General features: G+C 40.5%; 1 protein-coding gene across 1 annotated transcript in view; it reads left to right on the top strand.

The window, feature by feature from the left end:
• The window catches only part of ATP8B3 (ATPase phospholipid transporting 8B3), a 119,516-nt gene that overhangs the window by 12,547 nt on the left and 79,356 nt on the right, over nt 1–27,613 (top strand). Inside the window, exons 2-5 of the mRNA XM_072404989.1 lie at nt 4,926–4,997; nt 7,003–7,094; nt 12,564–12,677; nt 14,696–14,794. Of these exons, the coding sequence (XP_072261090.1) occupies nt 4,946–4,997; nt 7,003–7,094; nt 12,564–12,677; nt 14,696–14,794 (357 nt within the window). The 5' untranslated portion in view covers nt 4,926–4,945. The remainder of the gene's footprint in view (nt 1–4,925; nt 4,998–7,002; nt 7,095–12,563; nt 12,678–14,695; nt 14,795–27,613) is intronic.

Below are 27,613 nucleotides of genomic sequence, written 5' to 3'. Positions count from 1 at the left end.
TTTTTACCAACATAAACAAATAAAAAATAATAAAATCATAAAAAAAATAGGGAAGGGAAGAAACAAAAACAAAGAAAAATGTACATTAGGTTGATACATATATTTTCTATCGTCAATAGGTTCATTATCATACTACTAACCTGTGTTTGTGTCATAATATAACACATATATTTATTGTGGTATACAACCTTGTGGGATCACCACTTGGGCAAAGAAAGACATTAGTTTTTTCAGAAAATCACATTGCATTGGCTCATTGGTTATTGGACAATTAGCAGCAATATGTCCTAATCCTTGGCAACAAAATCATTTTACATTTTCTCAAACTCAGTCCTCTCTCGACTCAGTCCTCTTTTCTTGACTCAGTCCTCTCAACTCAGTCCTGCCTTCTTTGGCTCCTCCCTAGGCCTTGTGCCTACAGTCTCTTCACAGTCTGAAACAGTCTTATTACTTTTCCCAGGACCCATATCCCCTTGAACAGTCTTACCAGGGGTTCCTGGAGATCTCTCCCAATGGGAGACAGTCAGCTCTGGTGGAATAGTTATCCACACCTCAGCTGCCCCGTATTGCTCCACCATTTCCACAAGCTGGTCCACCGATTTGGGGTCTCCATGGGTTATCCAGCTCCTCAGAGTGGCAGGCAGTGCTCGTAGATACCGATCCATAACAACATGATCGATTATCTCTGGAGCCGATAAGCACTCTGGTTGTAGCCATTTACTTATAAGGTGTATCATACATTTGTGAACGGGGTGGTTTTCCGGGCTTGTACCCCCAGTGGTGCACTCGCTGAGCTCGGACAGTTAGCGTTACTCCCAAATGTGCAACGATCTCTGCTTTAAGTCTTTCATAGCCCAGGGCAGCCTCAGGTTCCAAATCAAAATAGGCCTTTTGGGGTTCACCAGTCAAAAATGGCGCAATTAACCAGGCCCAATGTTCCTTAGGTCAACTTTCATGCACCACAATCCTTTCAAAAGTAGCAAGGTAAGCCTCCACATCATCAGCCACTGTCATTTTCTGCAGAATGTGATTTTCACTAATAGTCTTACTGACAGTTTGTACTGGTACGGCGCAGTCCTCACCTAACTTTGCCAGGTGTAGAGCTACCTCTAAAAGGACACAGAGATCCAATTGCTGGGCCTTTGATATTGCAACAATCTGGGCAGACAACAGCTTTATCATTTCACTCTGTTGGGGATTGGAGTCTTGTTGCACTGCTGTAGCATCTTCTGGGCCGCAGAGGCCTGAATCAATGCTTTCATCACATCCTCTATTTTACAGTCCAATTAGGGAGGTGCCCACATCCTGCACCATGTGTTGTATACCACCCTTGTGGGATCACCTTTCCTTGGGTAAGAGGTACTCTCAGAGTGAAGGAGAGGTGGATAAGGCACACTAGAGACAGTAGATAGGTTTGAAACTGACCCGCAGTTAGTTTTATTAAAAGGTTGCATAAGATAAAACAAAACAAACCAAAATAATTCCTAGCCAGTCATGCACTAACTCTACAACAGGCAGACTCTTCCCTACCAGTTGGTGGCTAACCCAGCCAACTCAACAAAAACATTCCAGCAACCTTCACTCACATTTGGTACACAATCGGCTCTCACAGGCAGCTTTCCTGTGCCCCAGGTCAGAGGGAGCTTTCTTCCTCCCCTTCTCTTTTTACCTGCTGCTCACAGCTGTGCAGTAATTAAAGGCCAGATAAAAACAAATTTTGGCCTGGATCTGAACACCTCTGAGTGACATGCAAACCCAGGTCTGGGATACCAGCAGACATGTTGCTGGTTAATCTCCCCCATAGGAGAAGAAACGTGGAGAAATATACCTTCCCTCAAAGATGACTACTTTTGCCATGTCACAGTATATATATATTATATATGTATATATAATATATATATATTTCTTCTAACAACTTTGTTAAAACAAGTAAAAAAAAAATAGTCCAGACTTCTCTCCGTTGCTGATCCTGCATCGGGTTTGAACACTTTATATGCCCTATGGAAGATTTTAAAATGAGTTTCCCTCCAAATCTCATTAATCATCGTGTTTCATAAGGTTTGGTACCCTTGTACAATTTTGTCCATGACCTCTTCTATATCCAATTCTGCACCCAGAATTTGTGTTATCCAGGGTTCCACTCAAATTTCCCTGGAACGAATTATACAGAACTGTAACTGTGGGTGCAGATAATTGTAACAAAGTCGTAACAATTGTGTCCCAGTGCCCCTGTAAGATACTCGACCAGAGATTTTAATTAGAATAATTATCCGTAGATAATATAGTGGATACACCTTGGCCACTCGCAAAGACAATTTACCACACGTTTCTCGGAAGGTAAGTAGTCGTCCCCGCTCAGGGTTAAAAAAATCTCTTGTTAAACCACTGTTGAAGTACTAATTGAGTAGATCCCTAAAGGTGAACATTGGATTACCTGTGAAAGGTAAGTAGCACAAAAGACAATCCCATTTTTCGTCCCATCTCTCTCCAAGCAAATATAGTGTCCCTGATTAAAATATTGTGTTTCAGATGAGGAGGGAGGGAAGTCAATTTGCTATGCAGTATTGCTCCAAGATCCCAGGGATCGACTATATCTCCCTCTAAAAGATAGTTTGATGCAAAGGATGTATTTTTGATCAAATCATAAATATGTCTAGTAAGACATGCTAGGTTGTACATTCTCATGTTTGGGAGGTTAACTTCACCTTCCAAAGCAGGCAAATAAAGTTTTTGTATGGATACTAGAGGGCAGTTGCCCTGCCAATTAAATTTAGAAAATGATTTATTGAAAATCGTTACATCCTGATGTCTTAACAGCAGTGGTATCTTCTGAATCTTCTGAAATTGGTAAGGCTGTCTACCTATTTTGATCCCCAAGCACGTTATTGAATCTTTAGCAATCAGAATGGTGAAGACTTGCTCCAACTTTGTTTTCTCTGAGGGGTCAAGACTAATATTTTGCTTTTGTCTACGTTTACCTTTAGACCCGATAACTGCTCGAAAAGCATAAAACCTTTTTGAATAAAAGATAAATCCTTAGTCGGGTGTGAGGTGCACAGTAAAATGTCATCAGCGAAGAACACGTAAAAACTGTAAACAGTTTTTATCTTGCAATGGCCAATTTCCAGACCATGCAGGTTAAATATTAAAGGAGAAAGGGGACAGCCTTGCCTGGTTCCTTTTTCTAAAGGTATTATATGGGATAAGAATCCCATGTAACATGGGCATTTAAAGCCTCAGGTTAAATGCTGGGGAAACAGTCTGTGTAGACTAAGCCTAAGTGCATAATGTTTTCTCTGTTTGCTACTTTTGTAGCATAGTTTTCCAGTTTGTTAATTTGTAACAGTCTGTAACCCCCTGTATGTTGTCTTTATAGCCCCCCTCTTTCTACAAAATCCACCTTTAATAAAAAATAGTTTAAAAAATATGACTACTTTACAAATAAACATGAAATGTGTAGAAGTTTGCAGTTTTTTACAGTTACAAGAGGACTAGGAGGTCCTATATAAAGGCACTTTGCAAGTGACTTAATAATATGTCAGTATAAGGGTGTATCTCTAGAACAAACTTAGTTTTAAAGCAGGAAATGGTTAGAGCATATATAGTCATTTCTCTTCCCTGCACTCCTTGCCCTCCTTTCCCCAGGGATACAAGTGGAAAATGAATGATATGAAATTCCCATAGTTGTCACCCGAACTAGTGTTCTTATTGATAGAATATACCTCCTCTAGTGCCACTTGCACAATTTTGTACATCACCTTTTGATTCAAACTAATTACCAGGACAAATAGAACAGATGAATTACCCAAGCAGGGACTTTGGTTAAAGCAGAACTAAATCCTATTTACACTCATTCTTGTTCCATTGTGGGCCCTGCCTTCTTCTTTCTTTTCTATTCTTCCTCTTTCCAATCTTCTTCCATCTTGATTGACTGGGCTGGGATATCTCCCGTGCAGGTTTGTGGAAGTTCATTCAGTGGAGGCAACCAAAGAGGAAGGTGGAATGTGACAGGTATTCCAGGAACCAACTAACCATGTGAAGCTCAGTGATTTTGCCGGATGAAGAAAGCGATCTGACAGTAAAATGCTTATTGCAGAAGGAACATTGTCTGTCCCTTACTGCAATAAAGCCCTGACTTGTTGCAAATTTTTCAAGTGAAAACTGCTGAAGTTCACCACTTTCATCCACTCCTCAATTGCCCCAAGAAAATTCAAGCAGTTAAACTCCTTTTAGTACAGGCTATTGCATATGGCGTGGTTCTTGCCACATCTTTATATTAAAAAGACGACTTTTAAATGCTTTTACAAGTGGTTAAAAAGTGTTTCTCAGTGGTTTGGAGTGGGGAAGCATGTGTGTTGCTAGCAGGGCAAATCAAATGTGTAAAAAAAAGCTGCCAACTAAGTACAGCAAACACATTTGGCTATAGATACAATATAACAAAAATAACTTCTACATCAGTACTTATTAGGTGTTATGACAAGTTCTAGCTTTCAGATTAGAGATCGGAGTTAGCGCCAATCTGGTAACAGAAACCACAGCACATGGAGTGAATGGTTAACTATTACAATTGTATTGTTGAAAAGCTCCAGTTTATATACGTTATTACACAGGAATTGCCCATCATCCCACACCATCTGCGAGCCCTCTGCAACCAGCTTCCTGTATTGGCCCCAGCTACTGCCTTGCAACAAAATCTCACTTAGAACACTCCAAGGCCATGTGTGAAGTTAACTGATATAAGAATTTGACATCCTTAGCAGAAAAACTATGCACGTCTAAAAATTAAAGAGGCTTCCAACGATCATATTAACAAGGTGGCGGCAGTTATACACAAAATGGCACCGATCAGGTCAATATTTGCTTACAGTGCTTTTTAATGTAATTGCCACTTTAATTTATAAACATCCATAAATAATTTTTTTCAGGTTCTTCTAAGAAGTCAGCAATGACCCAGCATATTCAAAATACAGATTCACAAGAATGTGATAGTGATTCAGGTAAGAAATTTAAAGTTAGCATTTAAATTGGTTCTTGAATCAGGCTGATATAAATATCTATAATATACTATAATTAACTACATAAATAAAAGTGGAAGTTAGAGGAAAGCAAAGTGATGGACGATAGCTAGAAGCATGTTGTTCAGCTTCTAACAGCTGATTAGATAAGTGGTACAAATGGTAAAAAATATAAGAACAGTAATGCAGCTTGCTGTCATGATATTATGGATGATTAGCTGTGCATTGTGTACTGACAGGATATTGCTGCAAAAGGTAAAGCAGTTCAAACAATATAATTATGAGCTTGGGATCTTTGAATTAAATTGACTTTGTCATGGTAAGGATCCTGCAATTGCTGACCTTGAAAGTTCTAGCTGCCTGTTGATGCCCTGTTGATGCCCTGTTGATGCTTTGAGTGACTGACCTGAAACAAATATAAATATGATTATAATATATTGATGTTTGATACATTTCTGACACCTATTTATAGTATGCATATTTCAAGTCAAGCCGATTTAAAGTTTTGAAGCCAGACAATGAGCATTTTTAGAAAAAATGTAGTTCTTTTAATTGGTCAGAAAAACACCTATAGTTGCCAGGGGGATTAGAATGCAGGATGCAACAACTCCCCCAGGATGTTACTAAATGAGGATTTACACCTTTGTACAGACACAGTGGATAGAATTGCAAAGATCGCATGAAAGAATGTGGCAGAGAAGAGATGATGTCACTATGTGTTTGTCATTCACTGCAGAATTCAGGGCCACCTCTAACCAGAGGGTAAAGAAGATTTGTGATGTTGTGTAGCTAGCTTTAAGACTGAACATAGGTCTGTATGCATTAATTACAAAAAAAAACATGACAGGGGTGCCCAATCTATAGCTACCAATCGATCTACAGTTGCTTTTTCTTCATTCTTTGTTGTATAGTTGTGCTGGTGATCTCCAGAAGCCACTTACTCTCTACATGCACACCAGTGATTGCCACGTTGCATTTCTTAAGTTGTTTTTTCTGATGGTGACAACAGTAAGCAATGCCTGTGCAATATAGGCTGAAATTACTGCTTATAGTTGTCACTGGAAGCCTGTGTGACCCAACAAACAAAATGAACAATAATTGCCCAAACCTTTATACAAGTATGTTTATTTTATGTTGCAGATTTAAAAATGCTCTGAAATAATTTTTAAATTGCAAATAACATGTCAAAGTTTTTATGGTACGATAGTGGTTGGGTTCACATTTTCTTTAAAGCATAGGTACACCCTAACTAGATAGCAAAAAAACTGTTTTAATTATACAACTGCCATTTTTGTGCTTTGTCACAAATCACCACCATTTATTCCCCGAAGCCCAATTACTACCATTTTTTGTGTACATACAATCAGTTGTACAATATTGCTCTGACGAAAATTATATCTAGGACTTTATTAGCTTCTATCAAGCCCTACCAGCCAACTTTTTTTTTTGCTAACACCATGAAAATGTTACATATAGTTCTTTTACTTTCCCTGCCCCCCCTTTTTTTTTTTTTATTTTTTTTATTTGGCTATGTTTTTTTATATGGTTGTGCACTCCCCCAAGGAGAGTCTCATAGTTAGTTTACATTTTTAGGGAATGGATTACTGTCCTGTTTGTTTAACTGTAGAATTATTTCAGATTTTTCTTCAATGTGAGTATTTAAACTGATTTTCTTTTTTCTTTTTTTTGACTATTCATTTTTTTAAGATGTCTCCATGCGGTTATGTGAACACCTTTGTTGTATGTACGTTTACACCCTGCATTGTTGTTCAAAATTCTAATAAAAATGATTGAAAAGGAAGTGTAACACATAAATATAACAGGATATTTGCTTATTTTATCAGTCACACTATAATAAAGAAATGTATACTGTTGAGAAGAACTAATAGGAAATTAATAAATTGGTATATGTACACTAATGTATATATTTATATTCTGTTGAGAGTTAGTAAAGGTTGAGTTTTTGTCTGTTTTGGTATATTGACAGGCTACACGTGGCAAGTTAAAGCAAATGACAGGTTATTTAACCATTCATTTACAAAGAAGAGTTTTCTATTTTTCACCAAGAACAAATATGCTGTAAGTTTTTTTTTGTTTTTTTTTTTAAATAATTGTAATAAAAAGTTGAAATGTAAACATGTCCTGTACTACTATGTCTGACATAGCACATATCATATATAGGAGGAAACATGTGAAGTATTTATCAACAAAACGATATATATATATATATATATGGCATAGATACATACATACTTGTTTCTATATCCTTTTCACATTACATTTATTTTATGTCTCAAAAATAAGGGTAGATTTGACCACCCAGTTTGCTGAAAACCCGATTCCACACTATTGTTAATACTTTTGTGTTGAAAATTGTATGAAAGTTAAATTGTACACAAATGCCCACATCATGCTGATTTAGAATCAGAGTAAGACACAAAGGGTCTGCTCTATAAAAGCTCCCTGAGGCTGAAGATACACTTTTATTGGTGAACCTAGGTCATCCAGCAAACCTGCAATGGATCTGGTCCAGGATTGAAACATTTGCTAATAATAAGCAAATTACTTTTAGGAAATCCATTTCAATCCATTCACCCAAATTCATTGATGAAACTCTATGTTCTCCATCCTTGGAGAGCTTAAAAAATCAGGCCCAATGTGTAAACTTTTGTCTTTCCTGTATCCCCCAATCATTGGTTTTTAACACAGATATACACCCCTTTCTGTGCTGCTTCTTGGCAGATTGTATTTGAACACAAAAATGTTGTTGATACAGTATGACCCATTTTTTGGCTGGTTCTCCCCCTTACAACCATTATTTCTTAAAGCATTTGTCAATAAAAACAATGGGCTGTACGTGGCTCTTGGGTGGAAAGTTGGGTGCTTTTGAAAAGTAACATCCGTGACACCTATGTGTATATATTACACTCAGAGCTGATACTGAAAAAGTTTACCCTACTGTTAATATGTAGGCAGAATTTATGTGTGTCATTAGTAGTAAGCATTTCAAGATTGGAATGTATTGAAAACAATAGGAGATGGAGTTGCCTTCTTACTGCCTGTGCCTGGTTTATTATTTCCACCCAGTGTTACAGGATCACTGGAAGATTTTTGTAGAAATAAAACATTATTGTACAATAGCAGTATATGCAGGTTTCCTTTATAAATCATAAATTTATTAGCGCTTACATGTCATTGCTAGGAGAGATGTTTTATCTTGTTAGAAATCTTCGGTTATCTTTTCACAAAACAAAGAAGCTTTTTACATGTTTATATGCTTGTTGCAGTGTGTAAGTAAAGTCATAGGTTTAGGCATAACAGTTCACAGTGGGATAAGTAACAGTCGTATGAGTTCCCACCCAACACTTTTGGTCAACTTATCGATTTATTAAGCTGATTTCCAGTTCATAAATATGTGTTCTCTACTGTCAAGCACTTATTTGAGTTTATAAGTAGACGCAGAAAATGTAGCAGTCAGTGGTAGAAACAATGATCAAGCATGTTCCCACCACCCAATATTCCTAGGGAACTCTCTTCCAGTTTAGTTTCCAGTAAATTTCTCCCATTGGCTATACATTTTGTTCATTGTTAGTAGCAATAAAGTCATCCTATATATGCTATTTTACATATAGTCAGAAAATTCAAAACAAGGTCATAGCCAATAAAACATGAAAATGCTCTTTATAACAGTGATGTTGCTTTGGGTTCCAAGGCCTGTCTGCCTACAGACTTTAGTAATAAAAACCCAGCCATGGCAATAAACTATTGCTATTATTATACTTATATATACTTATTATATATATACTTTTTGCTTTGTCATTTTGTGTAATGATCTGTAGTGTCATTTTTTTACCTTCTTTTGAATACGACAAATGAATCATTAATTTAAAAATTGAAAGCTATGTGAAAAGAATTCCATCAATATGCGTGATGATTTGTTTCTTTTTTTAAAATGTTTTTGTTTTATTAAGATTTAATTTTTATAACAAGAGAATAGGATAAAATAAAAGAATAACAGAATATGGTATATCGTATATATAGAACACAGTGCAATAATCCCATTTTTTGGAAATATGAACTGCTAAGACAAGGTTAGTAACACCATCCACTAGAGAAATGTTTACCAAAGAGAAAAAAAAAATGTTTTATTTAACATTTAATGTTTACCCGGGCTGGCTTGATCCCTACACCCCACACCTCACACCCTCTTTTATTCTTGCTTTCTCTTTTCCCCTCCTAATTCTTTCCTTTGTCACTGCCACACCCAGACCATTGAATGTGGGTTCTAGCTTTCTATTTATTGCTCTTCTACACAGGACTTTTGAACACACATCTTTCGTTTGATACCATAGAACTAATTGTGTGAACTAGAAGTACCTAAATGTTGTCACTTATATACACCTGTTTTTTGCTTTCATACAAATAACATTATACAACATCACTCATGGAGGTATCATGGATTACTTGATTCTGTTATGTTTATTTGTACAAATAAACAATATATGAAAATTTATTTCCAAGTCCTGAACACACCTTAGATAAACTTTTGATGTTTTTTCTGGAAACAATCTGTCATGATCATTTCCAGAGATGAACAAATGAATAAGTGCTGTACACAAAGCGCTGTTCTGTTCTATGGATGGGGAGGATAAGGGAGCGGCACCCCACTGTGCTCTCCTCCATAGAAGTGCACTGTGGACATTCCACATTAGTTTTTCATGAAACTACTGTGGTGGATAGATGAACGGAGGCAGGGGACCGCTGTACACATGTACACAGATTTTTGCTTGGGATAACCATGACCATTTTCTCTAGCAACTATTATCTGACATGTGTGGGTAGCTTTACTATTGAATCTTGCGCCTAAATAAAAAAACAAATAACTGTAAGAGAAAAATGCTCTATTAAAGCTATTCCACTGCTAGTGTTGGTGTCCTAGAATATAAACTTTGGCAGGTAAATTGAAGACTGAAAAAAGTAAATACTATGAATGAATGAAATACTACCCTTTGCTTCTTTGGGAAAATGAAGATTTGATTTAGCTTTTGTCCCCTAGTATGTCCCTAGACAAAGTTATTCACAAATGTTGTCAAATATTGTAATGCAATGATATAAAAAGTTATGAAACTAATAAAAACTAGAGTATTTAAATAAAAAATAATCATGAAAAGATCAAAAGTTCCAACATTTGAACAGAGCTTAACAATATAAACAAACTCTTATTTACATCCCTTCACTATGTTACTCACATAGTACCTATGGCAGCAGTAGGGTAAACCCTGCTGTGGTACCAAGGAGTCCCTATGCCCCACTTCTCTTTGACACTTTTTTTTTAACTATTATGCTTAGTGGCCTCACCTTTTACATATTTTTTTAAGGCCTTTCTAACAATGTGACTCACGTTCACTAGTTTTCTTGTTATTATTTTATTTTTTCATTTATATTTATGTTTGGATGGACTATGGTGTGATATTAGGGAGAGAACTAATGTCATTGGTGGTGATATTGATTAGAGCACTAATGTTAAATGTAAAGGAGTGGAGGCTAGAGTCCCCCTGTAGGACTCCTGTGTCTTCAGGTTTTCAAAAAATGTAGAATCTGGTAGATAAGGCTAGTGAATTTGCCTCCAACCGACCTTTGAGCTGTATTCAGGAACATATTTAGAAATAATCTTGATATACAAAGTTGTAGTTGGCCTATTCATAGCTGGTGAGCATTGTGAGACCAGGAACTAGTCTCCTAGGCCTCAGGAAAGCCTGGAAACCATATTTAACCTATACTGGTGAACCAGACATGCACAGTTCTCTTTAAAATCCATATTTTGTGCTGACTAATAATCTGGGACTTTTCAGGTCATAAAACCTGAACATGGGGAATTATGAATCCTGCTAAATAAAGAGCAACTTAGGTGTATCTACAAAGCATCATAATCCATGTGGACACACCCTCTCAGACAGTCCCCCACTGCTGTCATTGAATTGCTTTATTAGTCCCCCCTCTGTGTTTGGCATAGAAAGCCTAGAAGAGGGAACTCTGATGCCTCACTGATACCACCTTGTTGCTAAGAAAAACAGCATTGACACATTGACCACAGCAAGGAGCCCAGCAACTTTAACTAATAACTTGAACTGTAGGCCGCAACCAGGACTAAGGCAAACCAACTTTCACTGAAGAATATATTTACAGTCATCCCATTTTATTTTACACTGTTGCTGTTGTTCTGCTACTGTTCTTTATATAGTTCTTCCATTAGTCATTATTTCTCAGTACTTGTTAATGCACTGTGTTTTTGTTATGTTTTTACTTAGTTAACACTTTGAAAATGGCAAGCTGAATCTCTAAATTCTCTAAGTATGAATAGTGTAACTTGCTATCCCGAAAACGCTATAATAAACATTCTGATTTCTGAGACATCCCTGTCTGGAGTAGCAATGGTTGAGACAGACAGTACTAAAAGAAGCAAAATCATAACTGCGGTTGTCAAAAGTAATGGTGCCTGCTTCCATCTAGCAAAGGGTTCAGTTAAAGTGCCTGGAACTGCCTGAAGGTGAGGATAGTGCAGCCAGTAAATAACCCTGGTAGTAAACATAAAATAGTATAAATAATGTAAAGTACCCAATTCAATTAAAGCTACATTTGCCAATTGCAAATGTAAAGGGGCAATAGTGAATTGTTGGTTCATTAAGAACCAGCAGAGCCAAGTAGATGGCAAGGTACAACCACCATGAGCTGCTCAAGAATTATTGTACCTATCAACCATCTGAATTGAATCTATCAATCATCTGAATAACTGAGCCTTAATAACAGTACTCCACTTTCAAATTTTTCAGCTGCTGCTTAAAATGTACTTAAACTCAGAATTTTACCTTTACATAAAAGGGTAGACAACCATTTTAATTAAAGTTAAAATTTTGTTTGTTAGTGTTTTTTTAGTGCAACACCTTTTTTTAAAAAAAGAAAATGGGTGCAGCACCGCCCCTTGGCAAGTTTTTTCCCAACCTACATCACTTGATCTCACGCCTGCACAGTGCGAGATTGGGAGACATAGGAAGTAAAACGTGTCAGAAGGGAGGAGAAAATGCAGGCACCAGGCACTCCCTTTGCACTGAACAGATACTGGGACGACACAGGATGTAATGGAAGAAACCTCCCAACGAATAGACTGATCTGCGGGTTTGAAGGTAAGTGTGATTTTTTTGTTTTGGATTTAATTCTACTTTAAGCTAACTTAAAATTTAGTAATATTCATGGAACTGTTCATGCTGGTTCATGTTCTATATATATTTTGCAAAGTTCAAAGCATCCTGTAAAGATTACCACGATGCAGTAATAACATGCAAACAACAAACCCATTTCACTTGCAAACATCAGGCTCGTTTAAATATTTGGGACTCTATTACTGTCGTTTTGCTTTAAAACTGGTATATTGTGGACATGTTTATGATCAATTTAAAACATAGAATTGTCCTAATTATGATAATGAACGTGTAATGTAAAAATGTATTTTGGCATTTAATAACTCTTTTTGTATCTTGTTTCATCTTGTAGGACAACAGTATAAAGACCAGTAAGTACAACATCTTTAACTTCATCCCTCTCAACTTATTTGAGCAGTTCCAAAGAGTAGCAAATCTCTACTTCCTGTTTATAATTATTTTGCAGGTAAGTGTTTTTAAACTGTACTTTCTTATATGATAATTAAGATACATAACCATGTCTGTTATGTGTATAATGTCCAACAACTGCTTATGAGCAGCTATACCAATCATTCATCACTGGCCACTAAAATCTACTGGGGCAAAAAATGTAGTTGTAGTTTTTCATCATCCTTAACCACTCGTCCATGTGATGGCACAATAAGGCAAACATTTCCAGCACAAGCATAGAATCATACAAAAAGTAGATAAGGGATAACAGAAGAGAATTGTGTGTTTCTGATTTATTTTTTTGTGGTATGTTGTATATATCAACAAGGAATTGATTTGCTGATGCAGTCTTTGCAATTAGTGGATGATCTAATTATTTTATCATGTGATCACCTAGACGTATCCTGGTGGTATACACCACAGTCTTCACCTATAGCAAGCCCCCGCTTAGCCTCGGGAGACTGGTTGCGTCTCCCAGCACACAGTTGCCCCCAGGACTTACTGTGCAAGGGATGGTGTCTAGGGATAGGCTAGCAGCAAGCCAAGAGCCCACAGATAAAGCAGTACCAGGATTCCAATAGAGCCAAGTCCAGAATAAGGAACAGAAGTCATACACAGAATAACTGTCCACCAAATGAAGTACACAAGGGCAAGACACAAGCAGAGTCGAGGTCACAGGCAGGGGTCGGTCCAGGCAGCAAAAACTTTTAAGATCAGAAACAGGCAGGGTCAGTAACAGTAAATCAAACGAAAACACACTCCAGCACAGATTAGCCCAGCTATACGCTACAACAGGTCCTGGTGACTGGGAGCAGATAGGCTATAAAGTCCCAGCACCCAATAGCAGTGCAGGACTGAGTCAGGAGCTGGTCAGCCTCTAGAATCCCCTTCAGCAGTGTACATCATAACAATGGATGCTGGGGATGCCATAAAATCCATCGACTTAAGGAAAGCAAGGGCTGCTGCTATCTTAGTTCTCCTTACTGCTGCAAATGACATTGTTGGACAGAATAAACTATGTTTTATACTGCGATGGTGCAAAGCAGTCGTTGGACAGATGAGCATCTCCTAATAATCCGTTTAATAGTGCAGTTTTCAAATATATTAACCTACTTTGCAATTCTGTGATGTTGACTCACCTATAGCAAAAGTGAACAAAACAAATGATCCTGAAATTCATCTATCCATAAAATGTGACCTTGAATTTATTAGCCAGAGATCTTGGAAAGGCAGAGAAGAAAATAACCATTTCAGAATGTTTTAGTGGCTGATCAGTTCAAAAGTATATTTATTAGAATATTAGAATTAGAAGGTAACAGGCTATCACCTAAGCATTTCAGTCTGAATGTGTACTGTACGTCTGGCTAAAACTATATTTTTGCATTGAAGAATTTAAACCCCACCAGTTATTTTCTGCTCTGTCTTTGTAAAATAGGAGATATTACCCTTTGCTTTTTGTCCCTAATATTCAACTGGATGTTAGAGGAAATGGAGGAAACTCTGTCTTTAAAGCTTTATTCTAGCCTTACCTTCCATCGTGCATGGTTATAGAGGCACGTCTGTACTGAAATTGCTTGCACAATGTGTATTAGCAGCTCAGATAGAGCTCTCCACATTTCCTGTCCGGAAGGCATATAGTACCATCTAACCCTTTTCTTCCTAGCCTTACTATTTTTTGCCCACCCCTTTCAATCACTCATTTTAGTTCTTTTAAATTTGGAGGCTCTGTATCATAGGGAAGCACAATGACATAGTAGTGAAGTCACAGGGTGTAAATGAGGTAATGCAAATAAAGCTTTTAATAAATCATTTCAATATCATGTTGATGAAGGTAAAAAATAGAAACCAGGGAAGGCTGGTTAGATTAAATTTCAGGTTTAAAGTTTTTTCAATCATGAACATTCAAACATTTTTAGCATCTTTAAGCTGTGAAATACAAGAACTGTATTATTAAACAATGTACCACAAACAAGTTTCAAATAGGTAACAAAACAAATAAAACCCACAAAAATGATTTATCCTGTTTATTCCTAGACTGTTCCAGCTATTTCAACTTTACCATGGTTTGCCATAATGTTACCACTGCTCTTTCTGCTAATTGTACGAGGATTTAAAGACCTTATTGATGATCTTGTAAGTGACATCCATTTTATTTGTTCTTTTCATCTTACTATTTGCAAATATATGCTACTATTTCTTAGTCAAAGTGGTTAGAATTTTTTAATTTATAAGCACAAAAGTTTGAATGTCATGAACTGGATATTTATAGAGTAACTTATAGCTTCTAACTAGGAAAAACACAAAATTATGACTGTAAAAATGTCACATACCAATAATATATATATATTTAAAATATTTCTATTAAGGTTATAGTGATAAACACGAATACATACAATTTCAAGCATTATTAGCCAAGCATAAAACCTTAGGTTACAAACAACAGTATATTTGAAGTAGTATACATTTAGGTATATAAGTGAAATACTATTGACAAGCAATAAAGATCTAACTATCAGGGATCATCTACATATATAGGAGGGTCGTTTTACATTACTGTGTCCAGGTACCATGTGCTGTGACAGAAACAATTGTACAGTTTTATTATTGTGGGGGTATTAACTGTGGCAATAAAGTTCTCCCATGTTTCAAATATAAGTTGCATTTTTGATTCTTTATGTATGGCAGCCTCTGTCCAGTCAATTTTAAACAACTCTTGTAGTTTAGTTAGAAAGAGACGCATTGTTGGAGGGGTGGAATCCAACCAACAATGTATGGTTTTCTTGGCCACTGCTGAAAGTAACAATGCCAAGTGTCTCGCTTCTCTAGCAAAATGAATACCTGAACTCTCTACCATCTCACAAATCGCTCATTCAGGGGTACAGGATATAAAGCCTTGCAGATTATTACAAATTCAAATACAAATATTATTTGTATAATAATATTATTATTACAATAATAATAATATTATTATTACAAATTAATACAAATATTAATTCACCAATTGTCCCTAGAAACGTTTAATAATTGGACATTCATATAAATTATGGAAAAGGGTCGCCGCAGAGGCTCCACATTTAAAATCCGTTATCCCCGACAAAGAGTGTGATGGGCCCAAGTAGGGGAAATATAATTTTTTTAAGGGAGACAGAATCTCTCGATATAGGACTGCTGGTATCCCTTTCCATGACACCCTATACATTTGTAAAATCTTTGTCAAAGGTAAATAAGAGAAATGCTTCTGCCATTTTGCCATGCCTGTTTTAGTTGTAGAAAAATCCAAGCTGGTTCATAAAAACATAACCACCTTTGCAGCATAAACCAGTGTTTGAACAGGCAGAAAAATACTGTTTGCCATAAAGGGGAATCTCCTCCTCAATTCCGGGAAGGCATAAGCATTTGTGATTACTTGGAGCAAATAAGTGAGACCCCTAACAGCCCAACCACCAAGCACAGGAGAGTAAAACCCTGGGGCAAACTTACCATTGCCCTCAAGTGGGAGAAAAAGAGAAGAATGCACATTAAGGGATTCTGGTTTGCGTAAGAAATGCCACAGCTGCCAATGAGAGAAAAATAGATGATTATTTTGGACCTCTCCAGGTAAGAGCTCTTTATGGGTATGTAAAATGGCCAAAGGATCCCAGGGGGGTACAATGAAAAATCTACTTGTAGATTTGTAAAGAATTAGGTGCCAAATATCTAAGCCTTTAATATGCGCAATAGCGCAGCTTGATTGTACAGGGTCACATATAGGAAGAGTCTGAAATAGTAATAAAAGTCTAGGAAAAGTAACCATTTTAATCAAAGACACTCTACCCATGAAGGAAAGAGTAAGAGAAGCCCATGACTTAAAATCGTTTTTCATTGAGCGAACAGCTTGTTCAAAATTGAGAGTGTAGATCCTTGCTTGGTTTTTGGGGATTAGTACACCTAGATATCCAAAATAAGACTTTGCCCATTGAAATGGGTAATGAAAACTCCAATTGTGTTTTTGTTTGAGGAAAAGAAAAAGTGTGACAGATTTGTCAAAGTTTATAGTGTATCCTGATACATTTTGAAATGTTCCAAAAGTGTGCATAGCACCAGAAAGAGTCCCTCGGGTTTGAGATAAACAAAAGTATGTCATCCGCAAATGCCGATAATTTGATTTCTGCAAGGCCACATTTTATCCCAGAAAACCTGGCATCTTGCTCTAACAAACGCAATAATGCATCCAAAGCTAAGTTAAATAATAGTGGGTAAATGGGGCAACCGTGTCGCGACCAATAATATTTTAATACTTTTTAAGAACATCTCTTACTTAAGCTATGTACACACATCAAATTTTTCTCTCCCAATAATCGGCTCAGGGCAGATATTGGGCAAGAATTTGGCGTGTGTACAGCCCGCGTTGTTCATTATCCGTGGATCCGTCCTGGTGGATGGAATGCGAGGATGTTTGCCATAGACAATAAAAAATGGAGACTCCTTAATGCTCGTGCAAACATGATTGTTGTGAGCAAATTCTGTAGCAGAGTCACCCAGTCAATATGGTGAGCGGATACTAGGGCTCGAAGATATTGCTTCATGGACTGATTGATTCTCTCTGTATGCCCATTAGTCTGCGGATGATAGGCTGAAGAGAATTTTGCAGAGATATCAAGGGATTTGCAGAAGCCTTTCCAGAAGCTGGAAGTAAAAACTGCACCCCCTAATCTGACACAATATTAGTGGGCATACCATGAAGTTGGAAAATTTCCCGGATGAAAATTGGCACCAATGCTGCAGCTGATGGCAAAGCAGGAAGAAGTACAAAGTAGGCCATTTTAGAAAAACGGTCCACTACTACCCAAACAACCATAAAGCCATCTGAAGGAGGGAGATCCGTGATAAAATCCATGGATATATGACACCAGGGTTCAGTGGGAACAGGTAGTGAAAGAAGTGGGCCTGTATGGGTGCAGGTGGCAGACTTTGTTTGAGCACAGACATCACAGGCCTTGACATAGTCTGTCACATCCTTGTGAAGATTGGGCTACCAGTAATGTCGTGAGAGAAAGGTAAAGTTTCTGTGCACGCCTGGGTGGAGTCATGTCCCCAACATAAGACTTTAGTACGGAGTTGAGGAGGCACCAGGGTTTTTCCAGGAGGGATAGTGGATTCCTGGATAGATGTCAGGGTCAGAATGCGGGCTGGAGGAATGATAAACTCCACAGGGTGGTTCTACAGCAGTCTCCGAATCCTGTGGATCAAAGGACCGAGATAGAGCAATTGCTCAGGAGTTAGCAGAACCGGGTTTAAAGGAAATCCCAAAATTAAAGCGAGAAAAGAACAAAGACCAACGGGCTTGCCAGGGGTTGATACGGCATGCAGACTACAGATACTGAAGGTTCTTATGATCAATAAAAATTGTGATCTTGTGGGTAGAACCCTCCAAGAGGTATCACCATTCCTCCAGAGCTAGCTTGATAGATAGCAGTCTTCAATGGAATAATTCTTCTCCGCCAGAGAGAACTTCTTGGAAAAGAATGCGCATGGTCGTATGGCACCAGCAAGGGTCTGGAAGAGAATTGCTCCCACTCCAACAGAGGAGGCATCAACTTCAATGGTGAAAGGTTTGGTTACATCTGGCCTAACCAGTGCTGGACCGGAAAGAAATGCGTGTTTGAGGCCCTGGAAAGCCATAATAGCCTCTGAGAACCAGTCCTTGGGAGCAACCAGCGTGGAATAATTCCTAATAAATTGCCGGTAACAGTTGGTAAATCCTAAAAAGCGTTGAGTAGCCTTAAGGCCTCAGGGTAGTGGCCAGTTGACAATTGCTGCAACCTTGTCAGGAATTAGGTTATATGCACCTCGGAGGTCTAGTTTGGTGAGGATCTGTGCACCACGGAGACAGTCAAAGAGCTTCAGGAATGAGTGGCAGAGAGTAGCAGGTCTTTATGGTGATAGCGTTTAGACCGCGGTGGTCAATACATGGCCGGAGAGCCCCATCTTTTTTCTGGACAAAGAAAAACCCTGCACCAGCAGGAGAAGTGGACTTGCGTATACCCCCCTCTGCAAATTCTCTTTGATATACTCAGTCATAGCCTTGGTTTCCGGGAGACTAAAGGGGTACACCCAACCTCTGGGAGGAGTGGAATTCGGAATGAGGTCCATTGTACAGTCGTAGGGCCTGTGGGGAGGTAGCTGTTCAGCATTGCACTTAAAGAACACATCCTGGAAATCCATATACTGAGTTGGAATGGACGGAGCAACTTCAGGAGTGGAGAAAGCTAGAGGCCTGATAGGCTTGAGTTTGGCCCTGCATGAGGAGTGACACAAAGGACCCCAAGCCAATACCTCAGGAGTAGTCCAATTAAGCACAGGAGAATGCTGTTGAAGCCATGGGAGTCCTAGGATGACTGCAGAGCTGGTTTGAGGAAGAACAAGAAAATGTATGGTCTCGTGGTGAAGCACACCAACTGACATTTGTATAGGTCCGGTCTGGAAGTGGATCAGTCCACATGACAAGGGAGTACCATCTACTGCAGAAGTTTGTAAAGGCTGAGATATTGGCTCTTTAGGCCAAGCGCAATCCTTGACCAGGGTAGCTGAGATAAAATTTCCAGCTGCTCCAGACTCTATGAAGGCCTCAAGGGCCCGAAGCTGGATGGCTATGGAGCGACACATACTGGAGGGGAGAGAAGAGTGACCTAGCATGCCCCCCTCAGAGCATGCTAGGCGCTAAAGTTTCCTGCCTCTGTGGACAAGACTTGATTAAATGTCCCCTCCGCAGGGGGGAACAGGGAAGGCTGGGGTTTGCAGAGGCCACTGAAAGGAGGGTGCCAGTCGCGGACAAAGGCTTGGCGTGGACGAGATTTCTCCTAGAAACGCTCTTGGAAGCGGATGTCTATCTAGATGGCCAAGGAGATCAGATCATCCAGAGACGAGGGAATCTCCCGACCGGCCAACTCAACCTTCACGTAGTCAGAAAGGCCTTCTAAGAAGGTAGCGTGGAGCGCCTCATTGTTCCAAGCGAGTTCAGCTGCCAAGGATAGGAATTGAACTGCAAACTGACCCACAGTAAGTGAACCTTTGCGGAGACACAGGAGCGCACTGGCTGCTGAGGAGGCGCAGGCGGGTTCATCAAAATTCTTTCTGAAGAGGCACAGGAAGGCTTCAATATTGATGGTAACTGGATCCTTCCTCTCCCAGAGTGGGGATGCCCATGCCAGAGCTTCTCCAGACAGCAAGGAAATGACATATGCCACTTTGGCCCAGTCAGTGGGAAAGTTATGTGGCTGAAGCTCAAAATGGATGCGGCACTGATTGATGAAGCCACGGCAGGTCTTGGGGTCCCCAGAGAATCACTGTGGAGGTGGTAAGTTTAATGCCGAGGCCTCTGTGAGGGCAGAAGAGTGGGCCTGGGCTGGTGGTTCAGCCGGTGCACTGGGAGAAATGAGCAGTCGATCCAGGCAAGCAGAAAGTGCATGAAGCTGGTGAAGCACCCGGATTTGGGTAGCTTCCTGAGTGTCGAGCCTCTTGGAGAGTAGCTGTTAAGGCCTGCTGAGGTCTGGGAAGGTGTAGTCATGCTTAGTGCATACTGTCACCATGACAGGACCACTAGGGGGCGTATGGAGGCGGTGCAAGCCCTGAGAGGGGCCAAGGTGCAGAGTCTAAGCCGTAACCAGGATGTTGCGCTGCTGGTTACGGCCAGGTTGCCGTCCTTGAGCACACCATGGTGGGCAAGCATGGTACCAAATCACCAGGCAGGAGGATAGTCAAGGAAAGGCAATGACACAGGGGCCACTGCGGGCACAGGGAGACACTGGAACAGTAGGAAGTTGGCTGGGAACCAACAGACTGGAAAACGAGGGGTTAACACAGGAGCTGGACACAGGAAACACTGGATTAGGCAGCAGGTGTACAGGAACTAGTTCACAGAACTAGAAAGCTAGGCACTAGTAACTTGATGCACTAACAGAATGGAGTCTGCGATCAAGCTGTATAGCCAGGGCTGGTAAAGGGGCTACTTCCTGATTGGCCTGCGGCATGTACGGAGTCGATAAAGCCTGGAAACAGAGGCACACCCAGCATCAGAACTGCCCACGTGCGCAGGAGAGAGATGCCTGTGTTTTAGTGAGGAACAGGTAAGTGTGACACTAAGCATGGGTAAGTAAATTTTGGGAAACAATTTAGCGGGGTCCAATGTAATATTTACTCCCAATACTTAATGGAGTCGTTACAAAGCCTAAGGAATGTAGTGGTACAGATTGATGTGAGTTGGGCCTGGGGCAGTGTAACATTAAGCAATTTAGATTTGTTAAAATTAACTTTAAAGTTGCTGACCATACAAGAGGGAATAACAGTGTGGGGTAAGGTGATATAGGCTAATAAGTAATCCGCGTATAATGATAATTTGTACTGTACGCCTATCTGTATACCTTGCCCATCAGGGTTTTTTTCGCAACACGACGGCCAGATGTTCCATGACTAGAGCATATACCAGAAGGCATAAGGGACATCCCTGTCTGGTGCCATTCAGGATCGGGAAAAAGTCTGAAAGGGATTTTCTCACTTTGTCTTGGGGCACACGTACATGAATGCACAATTCACCCTATCGAACCTTTTCAGCGTCCACTGACAAGAAACACATGGGAATTTCCAAGGATTCAGTGGCTTTTGTCATCCTTTTAAGGGTGTTGTTCCTCACTTCCTGTACTTAAATAAAGCTGACCTGGTCAGAGTGAAATAAAGAGGGCATGTATGGAGAAAGGTAATTTGTTATAAATTTAGAGAGTATTTTTGTGTCAACGTTAACTAGTAAAGTTAGTTTATAGTTGGAACATACCGAATGGTCCTTGCTTGTTAGGGAGAACAGAGATGTGAGCTTGTAGGCTTTGAGCTGGAAATATGGTGTCCTCAGATTTGGAGGAAAAGACCTTTCTTGAAAACGGTACTAGGTTGAGGGTGTGTAATTTAGAGACCTCTGGGCTCTAAACACATCGGGGCTGGAACTTTTATCTATTCGCGTGGTCCTGATGGCCATCAAGAGTGCTTCATCTGTGAAGGGGGTCTTTAAGTGAGATATATTATCTGATTCCAATGTTGGTAGGGCAGTGGATTCTATGTATACCTGTGAAGACCTCTGTTGTGGATGTTGGTAAAACAACTTCCGGAACCAGTCTCTATATTTTTGTTTCAATCAGTTTTATTGAGTTTTCAGAGAAAAAAAATAACAGCTAAACATGACAAAAATAAAATGGAATATACAACACATATATCATATCCAACTTAACAGTGTAGGCTTCGCATGAACAGATATATAGTACCAGGAAGCTGCATATACCCATAAAATATGACAAAAAAAAACATAACAGTTCTAAGGGGATCAGATAACACATATGAAACCTGTACAAAAACAGCTACGTATCTGCTAGCTGAAGCGTATGGCACAAGGTGGAAACCAATATTCCTAAACAACAGATAAAATAAAAGCAAGGACATACACATATAATTAAGCAGCCCAGGGGAAAAGAGGGGGGTGGGAGGGGGGAGGGAAGGGGAAAGCCGATCGATACAAAAATAAAAGAGATATATGTTAACCCTCAATACCGGGGGGTGCGTTCCAGCCTGTAAGCCTGGAAACTAATATGTATGGAATCGGGGAGAGTCTTTAAACCAATCCCAGATGGACCAGGTAATTCTAAATTGTTCCAATCTATCATCATCCTCCGCGACCAACATCTCCGTATGGCGGATTTTTTCAAGTTCGGAGACCCAATTGGCTATAGAAGGAGCGGCAGATTGCTTCCACAATCTCGGAATAGTGGCCCTTGCTGCCGTAAGAAAATGACGTAGGACCCCGCCTTTGATGGTTTTGAGCGAACCCGGAACCATGGATAAAAGAGCTACATTGGGAGTATTGGTTATGGTGGACCCAGTGCAGTCATTATACACCTGAAAAATCGTGTCCCAAAATCGATATATAAGCAGACACTCCCACCATATATGAAGCATTGTCCCCTTTTGTAAGTGGCATCGCCAACAACGATCAGATTGTGTAAGGGAGATTCTATGGAGATCCACAGGACAATAATACCACCTGGATAGAATTTTGTAATTAACCTCTTGAGCTCTACAGGTTAAGGCCAATTTATGCTTTAGGATGAATGATTTTTCCCAATCATCTGCAGGTAAGGGTCCAGTCATTTCCCTCTTCCAATATCTAGTGTATATAGGTGCAGAGGGCTCAGGGTCCTGAGTAATTAGTTCGTACAACCTGGACACGACATTAGAGGGGCGGTCAGGCGAGCCAACCAACTGCTCGAAAGCCGTTAAACTTCTATATAGGAATGATAAGTCAGTAAATGAAGCTACGAATGAAGACAGTTGCCTGTATGAAAGCCAAGAAAGCAACTTGCTTTTGTTTGGGAGATCCAGGGAGGCCAGTGGGGGAACCCGTCCATTATGTAATATACCTCTAAGATGAAGGTTGTCTGAGGCGGACCACGATAAAAATGAGGAGGTTCGCATTGCCGGGGGGGAATGCTGGATTATCAAATAGCGGTGTCATGGGTCCTGGAGTCGTCAACAATTTGCCCGCTCTGAGGAGGATATCCCAAATATGTAATAAATCTAAGGTAAGTGGAAGTATAGGGTGGGCCGGTTGTATCAACGACCGGTCCACCCATGGCAGGGATCGGAGACTAATTGGAGATAGGCAATCTTCTAGCCGTACCCATTCCTTCATCTCCCTGTTGTGAAACCAGTCAATCAAACGCACTAAAACCGATGCCCTATAATAGGAAATAACATCCGGGGCCCCTGCACCTCCTCTACTTTTAGCCTTGGACAAGGTACTAAAAGCCAGTCTAGGGCGTTTCTGTTATATAAATTTTAGAAATAACCTATGAATTTTACGAAGATATGCGGTTGGCAAGAATATGGGGACCGATTGAAAAAGATATAACAGTCTGGGGATTATATCCATTTTAAGGGTGTTTATGCGGGCGAACCAGGAGAGAGGCAAGGAACCATATTTCTGAAGATCAGATTGAAGTTTACTGTACATTGAGGAATAATTAAAGGAGAACAATTTGGAGGGATCCGATGGGACCATTATACCCAGATATTTAATGGCATCAGAGCAAATCCGGAAAGGCACATTAGAACGCATAGCTGACATTTGAGTAGAATCCAAGGTAACATTAAGAATTTCAGATTTGGAATAGTTGACCTTGAAATTACTATGCGCGCCAAATTCATCAAGTTCCTTCAGGATGGAAGGTATCGTGATATGAGGGAATGTTATATATATCAAGAGGTCATCTGCGTATGAAGAAATTTTATATTGTGTATCACCCACCTGGATTCCTTTTACATCTGGATTGTGGCGCAAGGCCACAGCCAGATGTTCCATAATTAAGGCATAAAGTAAAGGGGAGAGAGGGCACCCCTGCCTTGTGCCATTCCTGATTTGAAAAGAATCGGAGACAGTGCCATTTACTCGCACCCGAGCTCTGGGTGAAGAGTAAAATGCAGCAATTCTAGAAACCATGCAGAGGCCCAGGCCCACCTGACGTAACGCCAAGTACATAAACTGCCAACTAACCCTGTCAAAGGCTTTTTCAGTGTCTATTGACAGTAAGCATGCACGGGTGCCTGAGGATTTAGCAAATTGGGTCAGCAAGAGAGTCTTAATAGTATTATCCCTAGCTTCCCTTCCATAAATAAACCCTGTTTGATCCTTATGGATCAATGATGGCATATGTGGGGACAACCGATTGGCAATCAACTTGGAAAAAATTTTTGCATCAACATTAATCAATGATATAGGTCTATAATTAGAGCAAACCGTATGGTCTTTGCCCAGCTTAGGAAGAACCGTAATGTGTGCTTCCAAACTTTGTGAGGGGAACGGCGTATCTACAGAAATGGAGGAAAACACTTTGGTCATGAAGGGGACAAGATTAGAAGCGTGGAGCTTATAGAACCGTGGTGTGAATCCATCTGGACCCGGGCTTTTCCCGGTCGGGGTGGCCTGCAGGGCAGCAGATACCTCCTCCTCCGTAAACGGGGATTCCAATTGAGAAATCACCTCAGAATTTAAAGATGGAAGGGCAGTTTTAGTTAAATATTCCAGAAGAGAGGAAGGGGCAGCTGAAGCAGGGCGTAGTTGATACAGCTCTGCATAATATTTATAAAAAGTTTGCAGAATCTCTTTGGGGATAGATGTCAGCCTGCCATCAGGAGTGTGTATGGACGGGATATATGTGGTGGATGTGCGCGGGTAAAGACCCCTCGCCAGTAGTCTGCCACACTTATCCCCATATTGGTAGATCAACTTACGGAAACGGTCCCTGTGGCGTTGATGAGCCAAGTCGTACAGTTTCAAGAGATGGGTTCTAGCGGCAGTCAATTCTAAAAATACAGCAGGGGCCATGTTTTGTTTATGCAGGCGTTCCAGAGAGCGAATTTTATCGGATGTACAAGCTATATCCTGTGCTCTGATCTTTTTAAGCCTAGTGCCTTGTTGTATTATAACCCCTCGAACTACCGCTTTCATAGCCTCCCACTGCATAGGGAGGGGGGTAGGGTCCAAGGCGTGATCTCCAATAAAATTGGATATCGCATCGAGAGCCGCTTTTGCACAGAGAGAGTCTTTAAACAAAGAGTCATTGCATCTCCATGTTCATGCTCTAGGGCCCATATGGGGAATCTGAAATAAGAGGGACACTGAAGAGTGGTCGGACCAGGGGCAGGACTCTATAGAAGCAATAGGACTCCAATCAAGTATGGAATGGCTCGCCAGGATATAATCTATGCGAGAATACATATTGTGCGAGTGGGAGAAAAAGGTATAGTCTTTGGTGGTGGGGTGCAGAATGCGCCACATATCCATTATTCTAAAATCATGCAATTTAGAACGAAAGGAGTTCAATTTGAATATGATATCGGGGTTTTCCCTGAGGAAGTGTCTATGCGAGGATCTAAAGCACAATTAAATCCCCACCCACAATAAAATATCTCTCGGCAAACCCTTTCAGCAACTCCAAATATTGAGAAAGAGCCGTTGTGGGTTGGTGATTGCGAGCATAAAAAGAAGCCAATGTAAATTTCTTATCCCAGAGAGAAATTTTTAAAAACAAGTATCTGCCCTGAGAATCAGAGCAAGAATCTAGTGTCTGTACAGGTAACGATTTATGAAAAGCTATAGAAACTCCCTTAGTTCTAGATTAAGGATTGGAGCTATGGTACCACAAGGGGTAATATCGATTGCGGAGAGAGGGAAGTCTAGTGGAATGAAGTGGGTCTCCTGGAGGAGTAAGACATTCACCCGTGCTTTGTGTTGGGCATATAACAATTGAGAGCGTTTGTTCGGGCTATTAAGACCCTTCGCATTAAGGGAACCAATTTTCAAAGCATTTACTGGGGTATATACCGAGGACATTAGGGGGAAGGGGCACGAGAGGGGGGGACCAGACGGGCGAGGCGGGCTAAAACCTCGACCGTGGGGTGAAAAACTAGAGCGGGACCCCAAAGGTCCCAAATCACTGCCCAAGAGGGCAGCAGGCCTATGTGGGGAAGTGTCTGCGAGCGGCGGGGGAAGCCAAACAAGCAATTAGAAACAAACATGGGCATCCCGCCCGGGGGAACCCGCAAAACCATAAAAAATGTACAAAGTAAGAACAAGCTCTTAGCATTTGCCCAATAAACTAAACAATTAGAGACAGTATCCCAGGTCCCATAATAGGGCCAACTAGGGAGGGGAGAGCAGTATAGCTCATACGCCCCCCAGTCGGCCCCAAACATAATCAACCATAAAATCTAGAGGGCATTCAAGAATAGTAATCTAACTAACAGCAGAATCTACAGTAACAAGCACTAGAGAAATAACGCACAACATAGCTACCAGTACATGGAGAGTCCCACTGTGGAGGAGAAACGTCCTACACGGAATCGGGTGTAGTCCGAACATGCTTGGCAGCAGAGGCAAGGCTCCAATCAGAAGCAGGTTGTTCTCCCGGATAGGCACAGTGTGAGGTACGTGGTCCAGTTATGTTTGGCAGTGTATGCAAGGCTCCAATGCATATATCAAAAAAGCATTGACATAGAGCAAGCAGTTCACTGATGTCCTGCCAAACATAGTCGGAGGAACAAAAATACAACAGTCCATGACCCAAAATAGGGCCAACTGGGGAGGCGACAGCAACACAGCTCGCGCACCCCCCAGCGAACCCTAGACGGGGTTAAACACAGGATCTAGGATCTAGAGGGCAGTCAATTAAAGCAAACCAACTAACAACAGGATCTGCAGCAATAAACAGTAGGTAAATAAATATATTTATTTAGCTCAATATAGCTACCAGTACATGAAAAGTCCCCTCGTGGAGAGAAACATCTTGCACAAAGTCAGATGTAGTCCGATGACGCTTAGCAGCACAGGAACATAGAGCTCCAAACAAGGGCAAACTGTTCTTTCGGCCAGGCACGGTAGGTAATAACACAGATTGAGTATAGAGGTAGACCAGTGGCGTTCAATAGCCTAAGAGACACAAAAAGGTTTAAATGGAGAGATAGAGATGCCAAGAACAATGGCTAAGGTATCCTGATATCCAATAAGAATTTTGGCGATGCCGGTTCAGTTGACTAGGTTGTGGGAGGAGGAGTGGAAGAAATATAACCCGCTGAGGTGCTTGGAGGATTATCAGACGGATGTCGTGAGGTAGCGTGCGATGGCGCTGGTTTGCTGGTGAGGAGTGATGTCGCCGTGGGCCATTCAGGTAATATGATGTCGGGAAGACACAGATTCTGCACAATATGAGGCAGGTCAGATGGCTCACGAAGAACAAGGGTTCTGCCTCCAGATCTGATGATGAGATAGAAGGGAAATCCCCATCTATATGGAATGTTCCGTTCACGAAGAACCGTCAAAAGCGGTTTAAGAGCCCTGCGAAGATCCAAGGTATGTTTAGAGAGATCAGGCAGCAATTG

The sequence above is a fragment of the Pyxicephalus adspersus genome, chromosome 3 (assembly GCF_032062135.1).
Source record: "Pyxicephalus adspersus chromosome 3, UCB_Pads_2.0, whole genome shotgun sequence".
Taxonomy (NCBI): domain Eukaryota; kingdom Metazoa; phylum Chordata; class Amphibia; order Anura; family Pyxicephalidae; genus Pyxicephalus; species Pyxicephalus adspersus.
Note: the sequence above shows the minus strand (reverse complement) of the source record. Positions and strands in the feature narration are given on the sequence as shown.